This window comes from Nothobranchius furzeri, chromosome 8 (assembly GCF_043380555.1).
Source record: "Nothobranchius furzeri strain GRZ-AD chromosome 8, NfurGRZ-RIMD1, whole genome shotgun sequence".
In the NCBI taxonomy this organism is placed as follows: domain Eukaryota; kingdom Metazoa; phylum Chordata; class Actinopteri; order Cyprinodontiformes; family Nothobranchiidae; genus Nothobranchius; species Nothobranchius furzeri.
This window is the reverse complement of record NC_091748.1, coordinates 76,413,550-76,424,613: the sequence shown is the minus strand read 5'-3', so window position 1 is coordinate 76,424,613 and position 11,064 is coordinate 76,413,550. Positions and strand designations below refer to the sequence as shown.

The 11,064-nt window shown below is 41.3% G+C and overlaps 2 protein-coding genes and 1 long non-coding RNA gene across 6 annotated transcripts; 1 reads left to right on the top strand and 2 right to left on the bottom strand.

The window, feature by feature from the left end:
• Positions 1-495: 495 nt before the first annotated feature.
• si:ch211-191a24.4 (MARVEL domain-containing protein 3) lies at positions 496-5,375 on the bottom strand. 4 transcript variants are annotated; one of them, XM_070554338.1, is made up of 4 exons: positions 4,954-5,375; positions 4,327-4,448; positions 2,578-2,696; positions 496-1,670 (listed from the first exon to the last, which is right to left on the bottom strand). In XM_070554338.1, the coding sequence occupies exons 2-4, from the start codon at positions 4,404-4,406 to the stop codon at positions 1,012-1,014; spliced, it is 858 nt and encodes a 285-aa protein (XP_070410439.1). In that variant the 5' UTR covers positions 4,407-4,448; positions 4,954-5,375; the 3' UTR covers positions 496-1,011. The 4 variants fall into 4 exon arrangements, with proteins under 4 accessions (XP_070410439.1, XP_015826670.1, XP_015826669.1 ...); XM_015971184.3 differs by having other exon boundaries at positions 5,067-5,374; XM_015971183.3 differs by having other exon boundaries at positions 4,969-5,371.
• A 2,036-nt stretch (positions 5,376-7,411) lies between these two features.
• c8h8orf82 (chromosome 8 C8orf82 homolog) lies at positions 7,412-10,961 on the top strand. Its single transcript, XM_015971182.3, has 3 exons — positions 7,412-7,765; positions 7,839-7,887; positions 9,750-10,961. The coding sequence occupies exons 1-3, from the start codon at positions 7,601-7,603 to the stop codon at positions 10,244-10,246; spliced, it is 711 nt and encodes a 236-aa protein (XP_015826668.3). The 5' UTR covers positions 7,412-7,600; the 3' UTR covers positions 10,247-10,961.
• On the bottom strand, positions 9,452-10,454 carry LOC139071588 (uncharacterized). The gene is made up of 2 exons (XR_011521433.1): positions 10,339-10,454; positions 9,452-10,152 (listed from the first exon to the last, which is right to left on the bottom strand). It is a non-coding gene; the product is annotated as an uncharacterized lncRNA (long non-coding RNA).
• Positions 10,962-11,064: the final 103 nt, after the last annotated feature.

Genomic DNA, 11,064 nt, shown 5'->3' with positions numbered 1-11,064 from the left:
CGGACTTTCTAACAATCAGCTTTGGTGTAAAGTGAAACGCTGTTAACAACATAAAGTTATAAATCCAGAGGGGTGAATTTAGGCAAAGTCAGCAACATGTTTACATCGGTGAACAGCTGCAGAGAGAACGTAAGCTAACGTTGGTAAGCTAGTTAGCATACCGCTAGATGCGCTACTTCTGATAACTGAACTGGGCATGGACTAGTGGAAGGAATGCTGGAGGAGTTTTGTTTTTGTTTTGATCGCAAAAACAATTTCAGGCTCTACTTTTCCCTTTGTTTATTAATGGTGTCGCTCACTGTTTACATGCTTTTGCCGTCCACCATGGTGGACCCACGTGATTAGGTGACGTTGGTGCAAAGGGTCCTGCAGGGGGTCCTCACGCCCCCTGCTGGTGAGTCCGTTCGTCACAAAACAGCTTTTTCATCAGAAACTCAAAAGTTTGAATCAGAAAGATGAAACGCTTCATTATGGAGACAAAAATACAAACGTAGCTCCTCCTGCCTATAAAAACACGATTTATTAGATAATCAGGCCCAGTTGGTGTCACTGATTAGCAAATATTAAAATAAACATCTAAATGATCTAATATACAGATTTTAGCTTCTGTCAAAACTACAAAGTTTAAAAGTAAAAAAATCAACTTTAAAAATGAATCATTTGTGTTAAACATGAAGTAAAATCCTGATTCAACAGCTGTGGTTTGTAGAAAAAGGCATTTGTGATTACAACTAGAGAGTCCTCGTCGCTTTTGGAGAAAAGCAAACTCGTCTTTGCTCTTTCTCACCTGGAGCAGAGTCGTCCGTCACATCAGAGTCACAGAACAATGTTACATGAGGTCATTGCACCTGAGTCGACCTGGATCCTGGTAAACAGTTTCTGAATCCACGGCAGGAAAAAGTGGAAAATGGGGGTTCTTTCACATTCCAACTTGATCCTCTCATCTGGAGCGGCTGTAATGGATCTGAAGCGCCTTTGTGTGTTCTCAGACCCAAACCGAGCCGGTTCTGCTCACACGAAGGTGGTTTCTGCCTTCAGCGGGGCTCTCTGGGCGCTTCCCCGGGACGTCGCCTCCTCTGCTGCTCGTCTATCTCGCTCCTCCAGGTAGCGCCTCACTCCTCTGATGGTCTGAAACGTGAGCACGGCGCCGGCGGTGTACAGGATGGCGGTGACGAGCCCAAACAGAGCCACGGCCGCATCCCCCCCGCTCACGTCGCAGTTCATCCAGGTGTAGCCTCTCCGCGCGTACAGGATGGCGCGCTGCTTGCACACGTCAGTTGAGTTGACCGTGATAACGAAGTGAATGTAGAGGCCGACCGCCACCACGTAGGCCACGGCGCCGACCGCCTGGAACACCGCCTGTCCCATCAGCAGCTTCCGAGACATCAGGTAGGCGGGTTTGTTCCCGGCCACCACAAACAGGAGCGAGACCACCCCGAAGGCCAGGCTGAAGGGGATCCCCCCATAGATGCACGGTGCCCTCATCTGGCTGTACTGCACGTCCAGGTCCCGGGCCTGCTGCAGCTCGGTGCCCTGCATGTTGAAGTCGGAGTTGATGTTGAAGGTGCCCATGCCGCCCATGGAGGACACGCCCGACACGACCATCTGAGCTGCAATCACGCAGATCAGGACCAGGGCGTTGGTCAGGACGGCGCAGATCAGCACGATGCCTGACCGGAACACGGGGCAGAAGAGAAGAACGGTCGACATGTCAAAACAAGATTTTAAAAACTAAGAATTTAATTTCATAAAACCAAAAACAGGTGTTTTCTACTCTGGATTAACTTAGATGGCACATGCAGAATTATAGATCCTTTTATTAGTCTTTAGCGAGTTTTTAACGGTCAACTTTACTCACTTCTAATGCATTTGCAGCGGTCTCTAGTAGGAATTAACATCTTGTAAGTCACATACTGGGGAAAAAAAGCTCCGGTGCACCTGTTTGAGGATGGAGAATTAAGCTGGAGGAGAACGTAGTTTCAGACGGCAGAATTTGGAGTTTTATTTCCTGATATGTGGACATCTCTCCTCTGATTGGCTAACAGCAGCATGACTCTACCACTGACTGTTTGCTTTGCAACATTTATGTTTTATCTCCACAAACAACACAAGCATGGAGGAGTTCTGCTGTGTGGTGGAGTTGCTAATGCTAACAGTTAGCTTCTACCAGCAGAGACGTTCTCTGCTGTTTCCTGGAGACTACACCAACAACAGCCTTCCCCGTCGTGAGTCCAGATGAATGTTAGTGACAGGGTGACGTAGATCTGTCAGGATTTTCTAATCCTAGAGTTTCACCGTCTGTTTTCTATCAGAAGCTGATGCAGGAGGTAGGTGTAGGAGACTATTTTCATGTTCTGCCTGCACGAAAAACTGGTCATTTTAAAAAATAATGAATAAAACTTGTTTCTCAGTGAACTTGCTCTTTAATGAACTTCTTCTGTTCTCAGAAGCTCCGTTCTGCTTAACCTCAGCAACCGGTCGGTCCAGTTTTCACAGAACTAAATCTGCCCTGAAACTCGGGTCTGACGCAGCATCTGGAGGAAATTCCTGCGCCGTTTCACCGGAGCGTCGGCCTACCTCTCCTGGAACAGACGTGGGTGCATTTGGACTCGTCGCGTCCCCCCCGCGGGGCGTCCCGCTCTTGTGTGGACCGGTGGTGCGAGTCACGGGGATAGTGAGGAGGCCGAGAGGAGGAGCTGGAACACAAGACGAGATCGATCATCAACAGCTGGATGTTATTCCTTCTGCTTTGTCACAGAAAAGACATTTTATTCTGTTTGATATAAAAACTACTTGTGTTTGATGTTCAGTCCTCAAACACTTCTAAAAAGTACATGAAACCAGTGAGACTACGGATGCAATGATACTGGTATCGGTGCCAATACCGATTCCAGTATCGGTATCGGTAAAAGTTAACGATACCAATACTGGAATCGGCATTGGCGCCGATACCGACACTGGTATCGGTATCGGTGCCGATACCGAATCCAGTATCGGTAAAAGTTAACCGATACCAATACTGGAATCGGTATTGGCACAGATACCAATACTGGCATTGGTGCCGATTCCAGTATCGGTATCGGTGATGATACCGAATCCAGTATCGGTAAAAGTTAACCGATACCAATACTGGAATCGTTATCGGCACCGATACGATACTGGAATCAACACCGATACTGTTATCGGTGCCAATTCCAGGAACCGATACCAATGCAGTTGCTTGAAAATGGCTTCACTGTAACTTGTCATTTCTGTTCACCTGATATTTTAGTTTTGTGATGATTTCTGTCCAAATATTTTACTTTTTATCTACCTCACAGTCTTTTCCTGTGAAAGCAGAGAAGAAAATAAAGTCTGTATTCCAAATCATTGCATTTTTTTAGTGTGGTAGAAGTATCGGTATCAGTAATCGGTATTGGCGAGTACTCAGAACCAAGAATCGGTATCGCATCTGTTTGGAAAAGAAGGGGTATCGTTGCATCCCTCAGTGAGACAGTTTTTGTGTTTAAGACATATAATTCCTGAGGTTTACAATATTTTAGAGACGGTTACTGCTGAAGACAACAAGGGAACCTCGGTTTACAAATGTTTCACGTAAAATAGTTTCTAATTCAGATTCAGCTCCACTTCCAGGACCGTTGGCACAAACGGGGAACTCAGAGCACACGGGTTTAATCAGTGCTCAAGCAAAATGGGAAACTGCTGCTTTTTTAAACCTTCTATAAATGCAATACTAATGATTTACGTCTGTAGAGACTTTTCGTGTTCTGAAATGTAAGAAACATAAATCTTTTATTATTTATAGGTAACCAAATGTAATAATGTGAAATGTTTTAGCCTTTCAGTGGCATCGTATTTACTGTGCAGGCATTCATTGCTCCTCTTTCCTTTGCTGAAATTAGGCTAATTTAAGAATTTCACTGACTTTTGCTCAATATAATTAGGAAAATTTGGTGCTTTGGAAATAAAAAGTTTAAATGAAGAGGGGGAAAGTGGATGGATGGGAATGTTTAAAGAGATTATTTCAGATGCCAAATGTGTGATTAGTCCTGATGAAGGTACAACTGGAGTAAAGTCAGCTTAACTGAACATTTATGATTCAAATGTAAAATTATGTAAAATATTCATTTAAAATCTGAAAAAAACATGAAGGCATACATAAAAAATCAATGTTTCAAACAGAAAATTTTGCATTATTCACAAAAGCGTTAGCTAATTTTTATTTTATCAGCGCAATAAAGTTTATTTCAATACAAATGTCAGCAAAAAGCCGTCTGCGTTAAAGAGGTTGGTTCTGTTCGGAACGTTTTCTGCCACCGAACCCACCTGTCAGGACGGGACCGCTGGTCGTGAGCGCGGGTGCGCCGCTCTCCGTTTCTCTCCCGGTGTTCCCGGTTGGAACTCATGCCTGCTGACCGGAAGTGGCTCAGAAACGACTTTAAAACAACCTGAAAACCACATCGGTGACCGGATGAGGGAAGTTCGGACACGTGACACGTAACATTATCGAACTTTTACTTCAAAATATAAAAAACGATAATAAAAACAACAGATAATGTAAGATCTACGCTGTTTACGTAAAATACGTATTGACGTAAAACGCGTAAAAAAACTAAAAACAAAACAAAATCTGTACATTTAATTTCTGACACAACATAAACAGTCACTAAAATGTACGTACAGGTTATAAACTTGATGCTGTAGCTAGCGACGCACAGACTTGCTCTTTTTACGCAAGTTACGTACCGACGTAAAAAACGTAACGAAACTAAAGTACAACTTGTTTTCCACTTTAACCATTTTAAAAGACACACGTCAAATAAGCGTGAGATAAAAATGTGAAATGTAAATATTTTTCAAAAGGAGTGAGTTAACTTCAACGATGACGTAGACTGGACCGAAGGCTACCTTAGCTAATTAGCTAAAATCACAGATAACTCTTGACGGTTTTACCGAAAACAAACTCACGGTGAGGTCGGTGAGTCGTTACGTCTGGAGGTCCGCGCTAGAGCTGCAGCTGAGCGGGTTGGGTTAGCGCGGCTCAGGTAGAAACTGCTCCACCCTACCTGGAGGAAGGAGGTGGCGGAAGAGACACCTGGAGCAGGCTCCTTCTCAACTGGAGCTCCAACTCGGAGGTTTCGGGTTTGAGTGGAGTTCTGGTTCTGGTTCTGGTTCTGGTTCTGGTGGGTGCTGTCTGCAGGCGGCTGCTGTTCCTGAAGTTTGTCTCCCAACACCAACTACAGCAGTATGGAAGACTCTTGCTGCCAAAATTGACAATACATAAATAAAATAACGAGGAAATAAAAATGCACATAAAAAAGTCATGACGATGTAAAATTGGGAACAAAAAAATAAAAATGAAGATTGGCCTCTGTTGTAATTTTTTTTATTAAACATGTTTACATTGTATTTCCACATTTATTTATTTGTTTTCTCATTTATTTATTGTCTATTTTTGCAGGAAGAGTCCTCCACAGATTTAATATTTTTAAATCAATTTTTGAAACTTTTTTTAATATATATTATTTTATTTTGTTCTTGTGAAGCATCTCGTGAATTTTATCTGGAGAGGCGCTGTGTAAAAGGTTGTTTCTTGTAGTTCATCCCATTTTGACCAGGCAGTGTTATGTTAAATGCACAACATTTTACCTATTACAACTATTGAAATAAAGTAGACTACGGAAACATAAATTTACTTAACGACAAAAAAGAAACTACTTTGTTTTTTAGAGGAGAAGCAGAGACTCCTTGGATGATCCGTAAATGCAATACCACAGGACACAACTGGAGTTCAGACACTCAACATGGCCGACCATGGCCCCTACACTCTGGAATGAGCTCCCTCTGGCAGAGAAGCAAGCTCCTTCTCTACAGGAGTTTAAGTCTTGCCTGAAAACTTTATCTTCTAGCTTTCCCCCAACATTGTTGACTCTGGCTTTTGTATTTTTACCTTTTGTACTGTATGGTTTTTAATTACTTTTACTTTTCTATTTATTTTATCACTTTGACTCTCATATGCCGTGTTTATCCTTGTTTATGTGGGCTGTTCTGCACCTTGGGCCTCCCAATAAGATGGTGGTATAGGTGCTATATTGTGTTTTTGTTTTTATGTTGCATTTTACCTTTTATCATTTGTACATTTGGTCGTCTGCCATGCTGTTTTTAAATGTGCTTTGTAAATAAAGTTGGTATGGTGTATAAATAAAACTGATTGATTGATCTTTTAAGGTGAGGTCGGCGGGAGGCGCTCATGCTACCTGTCAATCAAATCTAATTGTTCATAATTTCAAGCATTTAATTACACCTAAACAGAAGAGTTACAAAATAATTCAGCCCCTCAGAGTTGTCATGAATGTAAAGTAGATCTATTAAACCTAAATGTTTTTAAACCAGGCATGTTTATTTCTGCTGTGAAATGGGCATTTTCATGTATAAGTTGTTAGTTGAGGAAAAATATTTAAATGAATTTTATAAACTATATACTGACTGTCTGGATTAATACGAAGTGTGTTCATGGTCCCTAAAGAAGCAAAGAACCCTAGAATGTTCTGATTAAACATTCAAAGATCAATCAGGTTGATATTTCATATTCATATGGAATCATCACATCTTATTGGTCATAATTAAAAATTTATTCCACTACTACATATATATATATATATATATATATATATATATATATATATATATATATATATATATATATATGTGTGTGTGTGTATATATATATATATATATATATATATATATATATGTATGTATGTATATATATATGTATATATACACATATATAAATGTATATATGTATATATATGTGTGTGTGTGTATATATATATATATATATATATATATATATATATATATATATGTATACATATATATACATATATATGTATACATATATATATGTATATATACACATATATATATATATACACACATACATATATATGTATATATATATACATATATATGTATACATATATACATATATATGTATATATATATACACACACACACACATATATATAGGGCAAAATGATAAGTAATCAACAATGCAAATGACACATTGAGGTTGGTTTTTTTTTTTGTTTGTTTGTTTTTTTGTTTCTGGAACAAAAAACATGCCTTCCTTGTTGTAAATAGCCTGTGGGAAATTCTGCTAAAACCAAAAATATTGGGGAAAAGACAGTTTTCATCTTCAGAGTGCTTTTACAAAACACACACACACACACACACACACACACACACACACACATACACACACACACACACACATCACCTAGAGCCTAGATGAAATGTGTGATTCAATCAGATATTTATATGGTCAGAAAGACTTTCTGCTTTATCAACAATTAAAAACAAACTCCAAAGTCCTGACGTTGTAGTGGCTTCTGACCAGCAGGGGGCAGTATGTGAAACCTGATAAACACGTTTAAAGGTCATTGAGCACTTCCGGGTCGCCTCCGCGATTTGTAAACAATCTACACTCAAGCGGACTTTAGTTGCGTCCTGCGGACAAAATACTTTGTGTCGCTTTTATTCGGGTTGTTGTATTTTCTTCGTTTAAACCAGATGGTTTCTGGCCTCCACCGAGGTCATGCTATTCCTCCGGACGGCGGCGTCCGGCTGCAGAGCTCTGGCCGCTCTGCGCTGCCTAACCGGGGGCTACAGCGTCTGCAGGGGAGCCGCTTCATACATCCAGGGCCAGAGCCCCGAATCTAACATCCGGGAGTATTTTTATTACATCGACCACCAAGGACAGGTGAGAATGTGCACTGACTCAAACACATCATACCATAAATGTTTGTTAGTAAACCATCTGGTGCTTTTTGCAGCTTTTCCTCGATGATACTAAAGTGAAAAACTTTGTCACCTGCTTCAAAGGTGAGAAGTTTTTTATTCTGATTGATTAAAAACATGCTAATTATGTTAGATGCCTTAACCTATTGTTTAAGTAGACATAATCACCATGGCAACTGACTAAATATATATAGTAGTGCTAGAGGCCGATCGATTTATTAATTTTTTTTCTGTATCGGCCGAAAAGTCAATACAAATAAATCAGGTATCTGTGTGGCCAACTGCTGCCACTACTAGACTGAAGAAAGGACCCGAAGGGCCCCAACACACCTTTTTTATGCTTTGAGTTCAATACGGTATTTATTGACTTATTTAATTTATATTGCTTCTCCGGTTTAAGCCGGTTTAAGCCTCACTTTTTTTACAGCAGCGGCCCAAAACTATCTTCTAACACATGGATGTTCTGCTTCCTGATCACGTGACGTATGCGGATGAAGATCGGCTTTAGAGCTGAGATGTTTGTTCTCACGTTGCGGGGGCTCGTCCGACGCCCACACAATAAAAAAAATGACGGTTGGATTTAAAATGATGACTTTAGTCGTCAATGGCAGTGAGTGAGTTAATAATCGGCTTTAAATATTGGCCATCGGTAGCGATGGGTACCGAATTCGGTACTTTTTAAGGTACCGACCAAATTCCATAGTACTGACTGAGCACCGATTCACATCATTTGAAACGGTGCCTCGTTTTGGTACCCGTCCTTCATAACGAGATCTTGCCTAGACAGCTGCGCATGCGCAAGAGCGTTATGTCGTCGGTCGCTGCGAGCCAGTTGTAAACAGAGCAGCATGGTAGAAAGAACGCACGCTAAAGCTTGGGTCCACTTCACTAAATGTGATGGGTAACTGGGTGATGATGAAACCAGCGACAACGATCTAAGTGAGACATCCTCATCTTAATCTGCTCCGGTAGGTAAATAAAATGTTTAAGATAACGTTAGCTTGATATGTTAGCTTCCGTTCCGCTAATGGTGCGTTCGCTTTCTCCTCGGAACTCCGAATTTCCGAGTAGAAGAACATGAACGCGCTCTTAAGTTTGGCTTCACTTTACTAAATGCGACGGGTGATTGGGTGAAGACGAAACCAGCGACAACTGTTTAAGATAACGTTAGCTTGATAAATTAGCTTCCATTGCCACCATTGTTATCAGCTAGTGGTGCGTTTGCTTTCTCCTCGGAAATTCTAACTTCCCAGTAGGAAAAATCAAATGAAAAAAGACGGCAAAAAGAATGAAGATACACAGTAAATTTAGTTCACAGTAAAGATGTTTGTTTCAGTTTAATTATCAGCTTATAAAACTACAAGGACGATGTTAAAATACAAACAGTTGTATGTTATTTATCGTGATATTTATCAAATATGGTTATATATTGAGAAAAATATTTTATTATAAAAGAGAATTAAAATATTAAACACTCAAAAGTATCTAAAATTGGTACCGTTAAGTACCGGTATCGATTCCTAGGTACCGGGAATTAGTACGGAATTTATTCAAATGTCAAAGGTGCCCATCCCTAGCCCATCTGCAACAAATTTTTTTAAAAATCGGTATCGGCCTTAAAAAAACATATCGGTCGGCCTCTAAGTAATACATATTTTCAACACACACGATGGAGTGGTCAGGTTCCAGCTTCCTGTACTTCAACACGGAACACATAAGTCAGGTTGGAATAAAAACAAGAACAAAGTCAGGAAGAACAAAAATCCCAAACTAAAAAGCCTGAAGTTTTAAAGTTTAACACCCAAAACTACAGACACATACATTAAAAATGATAATAAAATAAATAAAATTAATAAATGCAAAAATACATTAAAAAATAAATAAAAATTATAATAAAAATCTAACTGTGCTGTCTACCTGGTGTTTTTGTACTTTTACCTCTGCAGATAAGCAGTTCCTGGTTTTCTTCTTCAGCCGCCTGCGTTTGAATCGCAGCGGGCGTTACGAGGAGGACTTCCCCTTCCTGTCGCTGTGCGGCAGGGAGAGGAACTTCCTGTGCTGCGACGACCGGCCGGTGGTCTTCACACACCTGCTGCAGAGCCCTGCGGGACCACAGGGACCCACCGGAGAACAGCAGCTGCTGTCATACTGCGGCGGTGAAGAGAAGTTGACTGTCCCGTTCCAACCAGAGGCGCTGTACATGCATCCGACCAGCGGCCGAGTTTATCACCCCTCCTCGGAACGCTCGGGGGGTGTCGGACTGATCAGGTCGGCTCTGGCCATCGAGCTCAGCTCGTTTTTTGTTTATCCACCAGAGAGCGGCCAGGCGGGACAGCCAACACACTTTCTCTGGAGACGACAGAAGCACACATTAACCAATGAGCTGGCACGATATTTCCCTGCAGGAGAGGAAGGCAACGGGCAGCAGGGAGAACAGGGATAAAATCTGAAATCTCTTAAGAGAGGAATGTTAGTTCGTGAAACGCCCCGAAAGCATCTTCTTTACTTCTGGTGGTTTAAAAATCAGTGCATCACCTTCATCAGCATCAGATCAACCCAGCGCTCCCCCTAGTGGTCGAAAAGCAGAGGTGCAGGTGAAATCAAACTGCTGGTTTTGTCGTTTCTTTTCTGATTCAGGAGACAAACCAAACCTGTGGTGAAAGATGGAAACCAGCAGCAGCGTCTGAGCTGATGAAGACGACTATAGCAAATAGAAACTTGCATTTGGTAAAAGATTACCTTTCCCAGTGGTGTAAAAGCTCTGCAGGCCACATATAAAAAATATCTTGATATAAAAACCTTATGTGTGACTGTGAATCCGGGGTGACGCTCCCTGGAGCTCCAGGGCCATCCGGCATCTTCTGCTTCAGCACACCTGGTTTTAATCAACAGGTGGTTAACATGCTTCTGCAGCGCTTGATGATGCTGAAAAGATGACTCGGCTGTTGAGTCAGGTGTCCTAAAGCAGAGAAGTGTCCTGCAGGGTTGGACGCCCCTGATCTACATGTCCAGCAGCCTGCTGATGGGGGCCACACGTTGGACGTGCCTCATCTGTGATATAAACAGTATACGTTTTCTTCAGAAAACGTCCTTTCTGAATTATTGGTCTGAATTTGTTTTATCCTGCTTCTGATCACAAATATAACTGTAAACACGCCTCAGTTGTGATTATTTTTAAATCAGCTCCTGGAAAAGTCAGAGAATAAACTACATTAACTGGTCAAAGTGAGCTTACTGTTGATTTTCTGTGTTTCTTTGCAG

Excerpts from the sequence above, each read along its gene's own strand:
- si:ch211-191a24.4 (XM_070554338.1), bottom strand. The coding sequence starts at position 4,406 with ATGAGTTCCAACCGGGAACACCGGGAGAGAAACGGAGAGCGGCGCACC. Across the intron at positions 2,697-4,326 it reads CAGCGGTCCCGTCCTGACAG|CTCCTCCTCTCGGCCTCCTC; the intron begins GTGGGTTCGGTG and ends CTTGTGTTCCAG. Across the intron at positions 1,671-2,577 it reads CCACGTCTGTTCCAGGAGAG|GCATCGTGCTGATCTGCGCC; the intron begins GTAGGCCGACGC and ends TGTTCCGGTCAG.
- c8h8orf82 (XM_015971182.3), top strand. The coding sequence starts at position 7,601 with ATGCTATTCCTCCGGACGGCGGCGTCCGGCTGCAGAGCTCTGGCCGCT. Across the intron at positions 7,766-7,838 it reads ACATCGACCACCAAGGACAG|CTTTTCCTCGATGATACTAA; the intron begins GTGAGAATGTGC and ends TGCTTTTTGCAG. Across the intron at positions 7,888-9,749 it reads CTTTGTCACCTGCTTCAAAG|ATAAGCAGTTCCTGGTTTTC; the intron begins GTGAGAAGTTTT and ends TTACCTCTGCAG.